At 35.9% G+C, this 12,163-nt stretch overlaps 1 protein-coding gene across 1 annotated transcript; it reads right to left on the bottom strand.

Annotated features, from left to right (window-relative positions):
* Positions 1 to 8,630: 8,630 nt before the first annotated feature.
* On the bottom strand, positions 8,631 to 11,969 carry LOC127095129 (uncharacterized). Its single transcript, XM_051033862.1, has 3 exons — positions 11,876 to 11,969; positions 8,731 to 8,919; positions 8,631 to 8,639 (listed from the first exon to the last, which is right to left on the bottom strand). Exons 2-3 carry the CDS (start codon positions 8,860 to 8,862, stop codon positions 8,631 to 8,633), a joined length of 141 nt encoding a protein of 46 aa, XP_050889819.1. The 5' UTR covers positions 8,863 to 8,919; positions 11,876 to 11,969.
* Positions 11,970 to 12,163: the final 194 nt, after the last annotated feature.

Here is a 12,163-nt window from a genome sequence, read left to right as displayed (position 1 = left end):
ATATTATTCACGGTCTGCCGGTAATGAATAATATATCTCATGCACTCTTCAGTCGAAGCCTTTTGTGTTTCCCCAGTCGAGTAAGATTCGTTACTTCCCTTTGTGGAGTCGAATATTCTTGTTGTTGGATAATTGCCGGATGCTTGCAATTTATCCCTTTGAGTTGTCTTTCGTTTACCCGTATGCTTGGTATCGATTGTCTCTCTTTTTGGTTAGTCACCTATTATATACCCAGTAACCGGTATCTCTGGTGTCTTTTCCTTTCGAGTGTATTATTCACGGTCTGCCGGTAATGAATAATATATCTCATGCGCTCTTTAGTTGGAATCCTTTGTTGATTTTCCCCAACTGAGCAAGATTCGTATTCTTTGTAGAATCGAATAGCCATCCTTTAACCAGTTTGTGTTTTGGATGATGAGTGTATTGGAAGTGAAAACCAATTCACGTTTCGGTAGATCACCTATTATATACCCAGTAACCGGTATCTCTGGTGTTTCTTACCATGCGAGTTTATTATCTACGTTCTGACGGTAATAGATAATATATCTCATGCGAGTTCCTTATCCACGGTCTGCCGGTAATGGATATTGTATCTCATGCACTCTTTGGGTTTGTGTCCCCAGTTGAGTAAGATTCGTTTTCCCGTTGTGGATTCGAATATCCATCCTTTAACCAGTTTGCGTTTTGGATGATGAGTGTCTTGGAACACACACCAATTCACGTTTTTTTGACCATCCTTAAACAAGTCTGCTGTTCTAGCTTTCTTTCGGATGATGAGTGTCTTGGAACACACACCAATTCACGTCTTTTTTGCCCATCCTTTAACCAGTTTGCGTTTTGGATGATGAGTGTCTTGGAACACACACCAATTCACGTTTTTTGACCATCCTTTAAACAAGTCTGCTGTTCTAGCTTTCTTTCGGATGATGAGTGTCTTGGAACACACACCAATTCACGCTTTTTGTCCATCCTTTAAACAAGTCTGCTGTTCTAGCTTTCTTTCGGATGATGAGTGTCTTGGAACACACACCAATTCACGTTTTTTGACCATCCTTTAAACAAGTCTGCTGTTCTAGCTTTCTTTCGGATGATGAGTGTCTTGGAACACAAACCAATTCACGTCTTCGAATTTTATCCTATAAACAACCCAGTAACCGGTTCAGGATAATTTTCCTTTCGAGTATATTATTCACGGTCTGCCGGTAATGAATAATATGTCTCATTTGAGTATTCTATCCACGTTCTGACGGTAATGAATATTATATCTCGTTCACTCTTGAGTCAATCTTTTTGATTGTTTTCCCCTCAGAGTAAGATTCATTTTCCTTGTGGAATTGAATGTCCATCCTATAAACAAGTCTGCTGTTCTAGCTTTCTTAAGGATGATGAGTGTTTTGGAAGTGAAATCCAATTCACGCTTTGGTCGGTCACCTATTATATACCCAGTAACCGGTATCCTTGGTGTTCCCTCCTTTCTGCTCCCTATTATGACCTCGGTCCCCCTGTGGAGTCAGATTTTCCTGAGTTTGTTACCCGTATGCCCGGTAACATCTCATTTCTTTGTCGCTTCCCTCAGTGGAACTTTGTGTTGCTTCTCCCCAGGAGTCAGTTTGTGTCTTCCCAATGGATCTATTTTCCTTTGGAATTCTTTTCCCAGTGTGAGTCCTTCACTCCCAGTGAGTTCTCCAGTCTGTTTTCTGTTATTTTCTAATCAGAGTCGTGTCTTGTTCACGTTATGTCAGTTTTATCTTCCCCAGTTTGGAGTCGTGTATTGTTCACACATTTCTTTTTCTTTTATTATCCCCATAGAGTCTTGTTAGAGTCTCTGTTCCTGGTGAGTGTACTACTCCGATGGATCGTCTTTTCTTCTGTGTGAATCATATTCCCCACAGAATTTGTGTCTTTTGCACGCATACATTCGCATCATGAGGTCTCTTAGGGACCAAAATTTGTCTCATTACTGTTATTTAAGTCCATTCTACCGCGTCGAGATGAAGATTTCTAAACTTCACTTCTCCGGCTAGAATGACCTTAAATAGGGGCATCTGTAAGACCCCAATTTTGGCCCTAAGATCCCTCATGGCCCATATCATATCATACCATGGCCTCAAGGATCATTGCATGCCTTTGCTTCCCTCCTAGTGGGTTGGTTGCCTTGTGGGTTGTTTCTTGATCACCAAGCATACCTTGCATTTGTATATCTTTGCTTTCATATGTTTATCTTCCAAAAAGTACAAAAATATTGTCAGTCTAACCTTGTTGATTGCAGATGAAGCAATTAGGTCAAAATCAGTCAACAGTCAGTCAAAGCAATGGATGGTGGCCATTCTTGCAGAATTTGGGCACCATGGTCAATAATCAAGAGTTCATACAACTTGAGACATCATTTGAAGTCAAGTCCTCAAGGAATTAGGGTTTGGAATTCATCAGAAGTGGTCCAGTCACCCAAAACCCTAGAAAAGTCAAACTTGGTCAACTGTTGATTTAATCAGTGATTTGATGGACAGAATTGATTTGAAGGAGCTCATTCATGCTTGTACAAGCCTCATCTATCATGTCAAACCTCATCATGGAAGAAAATCAAGTCAAACAGAAAATTTCCAGAAATAGAAAGTGGACCTGTAATTTCAACTGCCAAAAATGGAAACTTCTTGATCTTAAACTTACATCATGATACAAGCTTCAAATGAATTTTTGCCCAACATGAAAGTTGAAGATCTTGTCTTCCCATTTTCAAAAAGTCCAAGAACTCTCAAATCCCATGTGTGGTTGTCAAGATATGATCAATTCATTTTCACCAATTTTTGAACTTCAAAGAGCCATATCTCTCAAACCATAAGGCCAAATTTGGTGGGGTTTTTTCCTACAAACCACATTTTTCATCCTCTTTCCAAAAATATAAATTTCACTCACCAAAACCCTACCAATCAAAATGGCATTTTTGGACCTTTTTCATTTAAATTCAAAGTTTGACCAAACTTTGACTTTTTGAATTAAGACTTTTTTCACCATTTTGCCAATTGAGATTGCTTTCATATCATGTTTGAAACTTGCTCCAATCTCAAAATCATGTCCATACCACCATTTTACTACCATTTTGTGCAAAGATGCAAAGTTGGTATTTTTTGCAAATGGTTTGAAAAGAGCAAAACAAAGTACAGCAATTCTTTCAGCACACAAAACAGCAATTTGAATGGTCTTTGGCAGCCTGTACCCAGCCCATTCGACCAAGCTTACACCTCCTTCTCCACTTATGTACCAGATTAGCAAAATGGCAAATACTCCATTTTGAGCTAAGCAAGGTTAGTACATGGATTACAGATGTTAAACAGAGATATATAAACATCCTTCTGCTCATTTTCACAACCCTAGACACAGCAGCCATCACAGAAATATACACATTCTCTCATTTCCCATTCTGGCTCGATTTCCTTCTTTGCCAAAAAACTCCAAAATACTCGAGCAGCTTTTGTTTGTTCCATGACCTAGACAATATCTTGAAGCTTTTCCAAGCACAATTCATCACCTGCAGCCATCTTCTTGCTCTGTTTTCTTCATAGACATGAAATGGTGGATCTAGATTTACAAGGTTCTGAGCATCACTGAGCTGGTCTTCTTCAAGCGTTCAACTTTGCCAAGCATTATCTTCTTCTGTTTCAGCTCATATCATTCCAAACAACACTGTTTCCTCCATTGCTTAAAAATCAAGTAAGTAACCGACCCTCACCATTTACTAAATCATGAGATGTTTTAGATAGATTTTGGTATGCTTGTTCCACTGCAATTTGTTTCATGTGATATGGTTGTGACATAAGGGAGAAATCTGATTTTACATTTTTGCATCAAAACCTATTTTCCATCGATTTGCTCATTTGTTGTTGATTCAATGACAACCATGGTTGGATTCTTGTTATTTGAGGTTTGTCAATGCTATTGCTGTGTTTAATTTGTTGATTTGGGCATTTTGAAATTTGAGCTTATGGTGAGGATGAATGTATGCTGCTGCTGTTAAACCTTGAACTGTCCAGTAATTTTTCATGCTGTTTGTCTGCTGGTGCTTGAATGTTGTTTTAATGTTGATAATAACACAATGAACAAATGCCTTGTTATTAAACCTTGAGCTGCACAGAATTTTCCATGAGTCGTGTTTGAGTTTTGTTTGTGTAATGTTGCATGAACATTGCTAAATACCTTGCTGTTTGCCATGTTTTTTTTGAATTTCGACTAATGATAACAGTGGGATGACGAAATGCCCTGCTGTTATGCTTGAACCATGAACATGCCCAGAAATCCATATTGATTCATGTTCTGTTTGTTTGTGGTAGGATGCCAGTTGAGTGTAAATACCATGCTGATTGTTTGTTTTGTTTGGTCGAATGATGATGATGATGAATGCTGTTGCTGCTTAAACATAACCCTGTCCAGAATTTTCTCATGATCTTGTTTGGATTGTTGTTAGTTAATGTTGCATGAGGATAGTGTTGCATGGCTGTTGTATGATTGTTAATTGCTGGATGCGTTTTTGTTCATGATTGATGTTGAAGATGTATGCTGGCTGCTTTTAGAAACCCTAGGGTTTATGTCTTAAACCCAGAAATACATTCATTGGCCAAAGTTACTGTTCTATTGGCTGAGAGCCAATCAGAACATTTCATTTCGCAAGGCCAAAACGCAGCACTCTGATAAGTGAGCGCGGAATTACAAGACTGCCATTCAGTTGACCTCGTTTGACCATATGCCATGCTATTTTGTTTATCTTGCTTCAATTATTCACTCAACTTAAACAATTCATTTCTCTTTCAATTTTCATCCAAAAATCATGCAATTTTTTCCATCATGATCACAAATGAGTCTAGTATTTTATTGTGAATTTTAATTAATTTTCCATTGGCTGGATTTTTAATGATAATTGTTTTCCCAACATGTGTGCATAAATGATACATTGTGCCATTCCTTTTGTGAAATTGTCATGACATATCCAATGAGCTTGAAATTTTTTGTGGTGAAACTAGACACATTGACCTTCATTTCCATATAAAGTTTGTGCATTTATCATTTGTGGATTGAGAGTTATGATTTTCTGAAGTTATGTATTACATTTGGTGCTATATGAATGATATGCATTTTCCCAATTTTTGTTCACATGCTTCCTCTTATCCAAATGACCCCAAATTTTGCATGAGCCATCCTCTACATGTCTAGTTTATGTATGAATTTTCCTGGAATTAATGATGCTGTTTTCCATTTATTTGAGAATTTTCTTCCATGCTTAGTCATTTGTTGACTTTATGTGATACATGTTGCCAAATCTTTTGTGAAATTCTCAAATCTTATTGTATGATCATGAAATTTCATATGTGATAACTAGACTCCTTGAGCTTTGCATTGGTGTTAATCTCATTCATTTCTCTTCTGTTTTCAATTTGATATGATTTTTTGAAGTTGACCCATGTTTGTTGACCTTCATTATGCATGCTTGAATTTGGTTTGACTTCATGATTTTAATTGACTGCCTTCCTCTCATCCAAATGCATTGAAATTTGACATGCTTGCCATGCTAGATGTTAGGATTGAATGTGATTTATTTGATAATTTTTGGGATTGTTTGGGTTGACTTTTGAATGAAGTCTTGCTGTTGACCTTTTGTGTGCTCCCTCTTGCCATGCTTTGCATTCTTTTGTGTATGAAATGACAATGATACATGATATAATTATGAATCCAATTGAGATTGCTTATTAAATGTTTGAATATGAATTGGGTTGACTTTCCTTTGCTGTTTGACTTTTTTCTTTCACCTTTGACCCTAGGCTAGTCCTAGTGGTCTTCTGAGCTTACAATTGAGTTTTTGTTTCAGGTTAAGCACCAATGCTTCAAAGACCTTTCAAATTTGATTGAGTTGAATTGTTTATTGTGCTAACCTTTGTTTTGTAGGTGTGACTCACATACTTGAGTCTTTGTGCCTTGCACAATTGGTCCCTCTGTGGTTGACTATTGGTTCATTTCCTTTTGATTTTGACTGTTGAGCTGTTTACTAATTGGTTTGACTTTTTCAGGTACTTTAGTTGCTTAAGTTCTTTGAACTTGCTTGCTTTGCTATTTAGCATTTGCTTTGAGGTATAAATCCTTCTTCTTCATGTAGTCTGGAGACCCGGTCTGTTATTTGACCGGGCAAACTGTCTGAAGTCCTCCTTAAGAGGTAATGCCTGTGTTTGTTTAAAATTGTCCCAAGCAGGAAAAGTCCTCATTTGAGGCAATTGGTGGAAGGTAGGGATAAGCAATCTATCCCCCACTATTCAGTGTGTCCTCTCTTTGCTCCCATTACATGGTTGAAGCATTGAGATAAAAACCCAAGATCTAATCGAGTCAATAATGTGGAAAGAGCTCCATCTTTCTGAGCTCCCACACTTTCTTTGATGCTCTCCCTGATTAGGGATAGAAGCAATGAGGCACACCCCTCATCTCCTATTCATCTGCTTCACCTTAGCCTCTCAATGGCAAGGTTAAGAGCAACTTTTTACCCATTGCAGTGGACTTTCATAGTCAAACCGTCTTGTGTGAGCCCCCTTGTTTGGCTATAGAGTGTGCTGTTTGATATTCACTGATTGTTTGATTGCTTCATATACACATGTTTGCTTTCATGCTTTGTGCACTCATCATCATTAATTGCTCATCAATGCATAATCATCTCATTTGTCTTTGTGACATTATCATTGCTGTTTACCCATTGAGGACAATTGTAAGACCATCCATTGGCCATTGCTCCTATGATATGGAAGTGAGTATAAGACCATCACCTTGGCCACTCATCTTATCTTTGCCTGATGCATTTATTTGATTGTATGTGAGGAAGCAACTGTAAGTCCCAGCAAGTTGGCATTTGCATTCCTGTGATCACATGTTCCTTTGTTTACTTGTATGTGAGGATACAACTGTAAGTCCCTGCAAGTTGGCGTTTGTTATCCTAGGATCATACTGTGTATGTTAGAGTAAGCCCAGACAGATTGGCATCTTACATCCATGTTTTGCTTTGTCTATGTGAGGATACAGCTGTAAGTCCCTGCAAGTTGGCATCTGTTTTCCTGTGATCATAATCTGTTTTGTTGATTGTTTGAGAATTGCAATTGTAAGTCCCTGCAAGTTGGCATTTGTTTTCTCATCATCTCATATTGCATTGTTCTTGTATGTGAGGATCCACTGTAAGTCCCTGCAACGTGGCATTGGTATTCCTATGAGCATATTTGTGGAGTTAACCTAAGTCCAGACAGATTGGCAGTTAGCTTCCGTTTCTCATCTTTGTTTTTCTTTTGAGGAGATTAGTGTAAGTCCATTGAGTGGCATCTGATATCCATTTCTGTTTTAGGAGACTGGTGTAAATCCATCTATTGGTATCCGGTATCCGCCTTTTATTTCTTTGCCTGTGGAGATTAGTGTAAGTCCATTGAGTGGCATCTGATATCCCGTTTTGTTTTAGGAGATTGGTATAAGACCAGTGATTGGCATCCGATATCCGCTTTTTGCTTTCTTTGTTTGTTTATTATTATCCATTGCATTCCAAAGGACACACTTGAATCATCTCCCATATGATTTCAAGAGGTGAACCTCCTAAGAAGTTTTACTATCCATCCTCATCCATTCATCATTCATTATGTCCTAGACTTTTCACACTATACCTTTTAAACTTGACATAAGTGTTGTGCAAACATCTTCATGTTTTTCTAACTAAAAACCTGGACCCCAAGTCCTTGACCTTTTTTCAAACTTCATTTTCATAATACTTCTTTGAATCAATCCTAATCATACTTTGACCTCATTTTCATAAACACAATCAATTAACTTCACTCATTCACTTGTTTTGGCTTTGTCCATTAATCTTTTCACATTAGCCATAGGTTTCAATTATCATTATGGTTGATGTAAATCTTGCTTATCCTTAGTGAGTCGACAGTAAGACTTCCGTACTTAAAACAGGGCTAATCCCTCTAGTACGTCGAAGCTATCCTCGCATGGTGGATGTTGTTCTTGGTCGAGTGTTCTCCCATTGATAATGAAAAGCCTCAGTGCTTGTGTTTAAAATTGAATCCACCAACTTTTGGAAATCTTTTAGCCGAACTACGGCGTTTTGATCCTTACCTTTGATGGAAGGTACGTAGGCAGCGGGTTCATCCGTTCAAACCCAATAAAAACTTGTATATTCTTTTCTCATCATCCCAATCATGTTTGCACAATATTTTTGTCATAACAAATAACAATTTAGCATAACAAGTGTGAAAAGGGCTCCCTAGGAGTACCTAGGACGTAGTGGGTGCCTAACACCTTCCCATTGCGTAATTTACCCCTTACCCAGAATCTCTGACCTTTTTATTAGTTTTCTACGTGTAAAACTTCTTAGGCTTTTGTTCGCTTTTTAGCCAGTCCTTTGGATAAATAAAAGTGCGGTGGCGACTCGAAATTTCAATGTATCTCTTAGCTTATGGTTTAATCGATAGATCATATAGCGACGAATACACCGCTACACTTGGGATATTCAACGTATGACTTCTGCAACATGATATCAAGAAAATGCAATTTAGAAGATGATTGTTTGGAAGCTAATTCAAACCAACTTTTCAAAATCCATTTGTAGCATAACCCTAAGTTTTCTGATGGTGAATTAAAGTAAGCGAATAAACACGATAAGAGAAATTGAAAAAAAGGCACAAAGAGTGTGTGTGAGAGAGGGAGAGAAGTTACTTTTCTGATGAACTTGTGGAGGGTGTTGTCAGTATTGTTAGCATAAACGTACATAAGAACGATGGGTACAGTAACGTAAACCCCAAACTTGGCGATCTCTAGAATCCCCTTTGAAGTTCCCAGTGATGACATCTTTCCTTTCCCCTTCCGCCAACAAACTCAGCTAACAACTCAGATCAAATCACACACCTCTCATTTCAGATCAAACCATATAGGTGTTGCAATTTGGATACCAATTTAATTATGAATAACAGTTTTTTTGCACACCCTTAATTACAGCTCATACTGCGTTTGCGCAGAGTCGCCCATATATATAACAACAAAAGTTAAATTCATAATATCTCAATATGTGCAAATTCCTGAGACACTGTTGTTTTATTATCCAATTTGAGACTAACTTCAATTTTATAACATTTAAAAATATGACGCGTTAAGTGACACGTGACATCAATAATTTAAAAGTTATGTTTTACAATATTTTTATAAAAAAATTATATTTTATTATTGTTATTGTAATTAAAATAATTTTTTAAAACATATGTTAATGATTATTTTTAACCGAAGCTTTTCAAAATAGCCTCATATCTTTTTTATTTCTAGTTATAATAAACTGCTGAAAAATGTATGTACAATCAATTCTAATTTTATAATAAATTTTAATTTTAAAATTAAACCAAAATTTTTAAGTATTTTATATTTAGTATAAATTGAGTAACTTCTAGAATAAATCTCTTTCAAATGTAGAGATACGAGTATACATGTATGGGTGTGAATAATAAATCTCTTTATGGGTTTCATTATCAGCCCTACAAGCCATATTAGGCCTAGACAAGTTTAAAGGCTCAATTAAATTATTAAATAGAAAAATTAAATTTCATACTCCCATTCATACTTCTACCCCCATCAAAATATAGGACTAACCAAAATATCTTTTTTCAAAAACACGCACTCCTCTTCCAAGACAAATAGAGATTCGAAAACAGTAAAAAAGAAATTATCAGAAGTTTCATTTTTCAAAACATTAAGATGTGAATATTCAAACCAAAAGTTTTGAAAAACAAATATTTCAATTTGAATATATAATATTATAGTGTTGAAATATTTAGTAATGAAACACGTGATTGTGAAGAATTAAGTGGCATTCATTGTTATAGTTATATTATGTGTGTGTTTTTAATGTTGTCTCCAAGAGTAAATTATGGTCAATCGCATGTAATTGGAGGCTGATATCATAATTTTGCTCTGGAATGAAGTTAAGTTAGCTCTACGTAAACAATATACGTAAATAATACATAAACAAAATTAATTGAGTTAATATTTTTAGCTGGATTTAATTATTTCTATCGTAAAAATCAATGACAATAATACAATCATTTTTTCGAGAGTATGAACTCCTCAATAGAAAGAGAGTCAAATTAAAAGTTTTGCTAATGTGATCATAATGATTTTATACCTTGTTAGTATCATGTATCTCATTTCTAGTATGTTCATTTATTTCTCTCTTTAAGCTGTAAACTTAGATCAATACTTGGGAACTAATCTTATTATCTCTTGTACACATTTTTAAACCGCTTAGAAGGAGTTCTAAAAGCACATCAAATTGAGATCCTCAAACTTCATAAATGGTTTTGATATTTATAGTCTCATCTTTTCTAATGTTGACTTTTTTAACTCTAGACTCTCTGTTTAGTTCTAGATTTAGATTTGTTTTTTTAATTCTAGACTCTTCGTTTAGTTTTAGATTTATTGAGATTTGCAGGTTTCAATGCTTGATTTATCTTCATTGTGTTGAATGATTTTATATTATTTAGAGTGTCGATGGTTAGTGGATTATGACTCTGGTTCGAGTTTGATGCCTCATTAATCTTAAAATTTGTTTTAGTATGTTGTGATTGATTTCAAATATTTTTTCCCATAAATGGTTGTGATTGCTTATTGTACTTTGTCAATGAAGTGTTGGTTAATGAATTCTTTACCGTTTTGTCGATCGAGTTCATTTGTCATATTATGAGTTTGGTACTTATAAGTTAATGTATTTCACTTATTTTTTGCAATTTATTTTTACACCATAGATGGTTTTGTAGGTTGTGTACGCTGTTGGAATTTCACCAAATTCCCGATGTGGAATTTCACCAAATTCCTGACGTGGAATTTCACCAAATTTATGGAGAATTCTGAATCAATCCTGATGAAAAAAAACAATCTTTCTGATTGATTACTCCTCTTATTCTTCACTCTTCACTCAAATGAATCAACCAACCTTGGCTGCAAGACAGTTCTGCTGCATGATGATTATTAAAGAAGAAAATAAGAAAAAATGAATTGGGGAAGAAAAGAGAAATTAGGGTTTCAACGAAAAGGGGAAGAAGAAGAGTTGTGAATTCTGCAGAGAAACTTCTCTACTTTAAAATTAAAATTGTATTCAACCTTTTATGTGCAACTGCGTTCACTGTATTTTTACAATAGTATGGCACCTCCCTATTTATAGGCTGAGATTGCTTGCTCACAAAGAAATCTTCAATTAACCTACCTAACTGAGCTAAAACAAGCAAACTAGAGTTAAGTTTAAATTTTTGTCGAGATATAATTCTACGGAATTTTGACAGCTATACAAAATCTACACAACATTTCGACAACAACATACTATATTGAAATGATGTTTTCAAAGAATTATATTCATAACACAACACCTAATTTATTGTGTCTAAGCTATCTATATTCATCATCGTTCTTAGTCTTTTAAACACTTCAACCTACACACCTTTCGTCATGATGTCTGCAATCTGATTTTCAGTTTTGCAGTGTTCCAAGTTCAACTTGTCATTTGCTACTTGCTCTCAAAGATAATGGAGCCTCATTTCGATGTGTTTACCTTTTCCATGTGATCGTGAATTAAAGTAAGCGAATAAACACGATAAGAGAAATTGAAAAAAAGGCACAGAGAGAGTGTGAGAGAGAGGGAGAGAAGTTACTTTTCCGATGAACTTGTGGAGGGTGTTGTCGGTATTGCTGGCATAAACGTACATAAGAACGATGGGTACAGTAACGTAAACCCCAAACTTGGCGATCTCTAGAATCCCCTTTGAAGTTCCCAGTGATGACATCTTTCCTTTCCTTCCACCAACAAACTCAGATCAAATCACACCTCTCAATTCAGATTAAACCATATGGGTGTTGCAATAAATTAGGTTGGTCCAGCCCGTTGACATGAGAGGATAGTGTGAACCTAATATGATCTCAAATTCAATAACCTGACGTAATGAATTAAGTTTTGCGGCGCTTTAGAATTGTCTATATATATCTCAGCTATGAACAATTATTATAAGGGATAGTGTGAACCACCACAGATGATTTCCTAATAAACAACCGCCACGAAAGATGGTATTTAGAAACGGCCAATTCCACTTCATTATTCTAGTACTACTAAAATTTT

Source organism: Lathyrus oleraceus, chromosome 6, assembly GCF_024323335.1.
Source record: "Lathyrus oleraceus cultivar Zhongwan6 chromosome 6, CAAS_Psat_ZW6_1.0, whole genome shotgun sequence".
In the NCBI taxonomy this organism is placed as follows: domain Eukaryota; kingdom Viridiplantae; phylum Streptophyta; class Magnoliopsida; order Fabales; family Fabaceae; genus Lathyrus; species Lathyrus oleraceus.
This window is presented reverse-complemented; position numbering and strand designations above follow the sequence as displayed.

What these genes read in the sequence shown, in the direction of transcription:
- LOC127095129 (XM_051033862.1), bottom strand. Translation starts at nt 8,862, where the DNA reads ATGTCATCACTGGGAACTTCAAAGGGGATTCTAGAGATCGCCAAGTTT.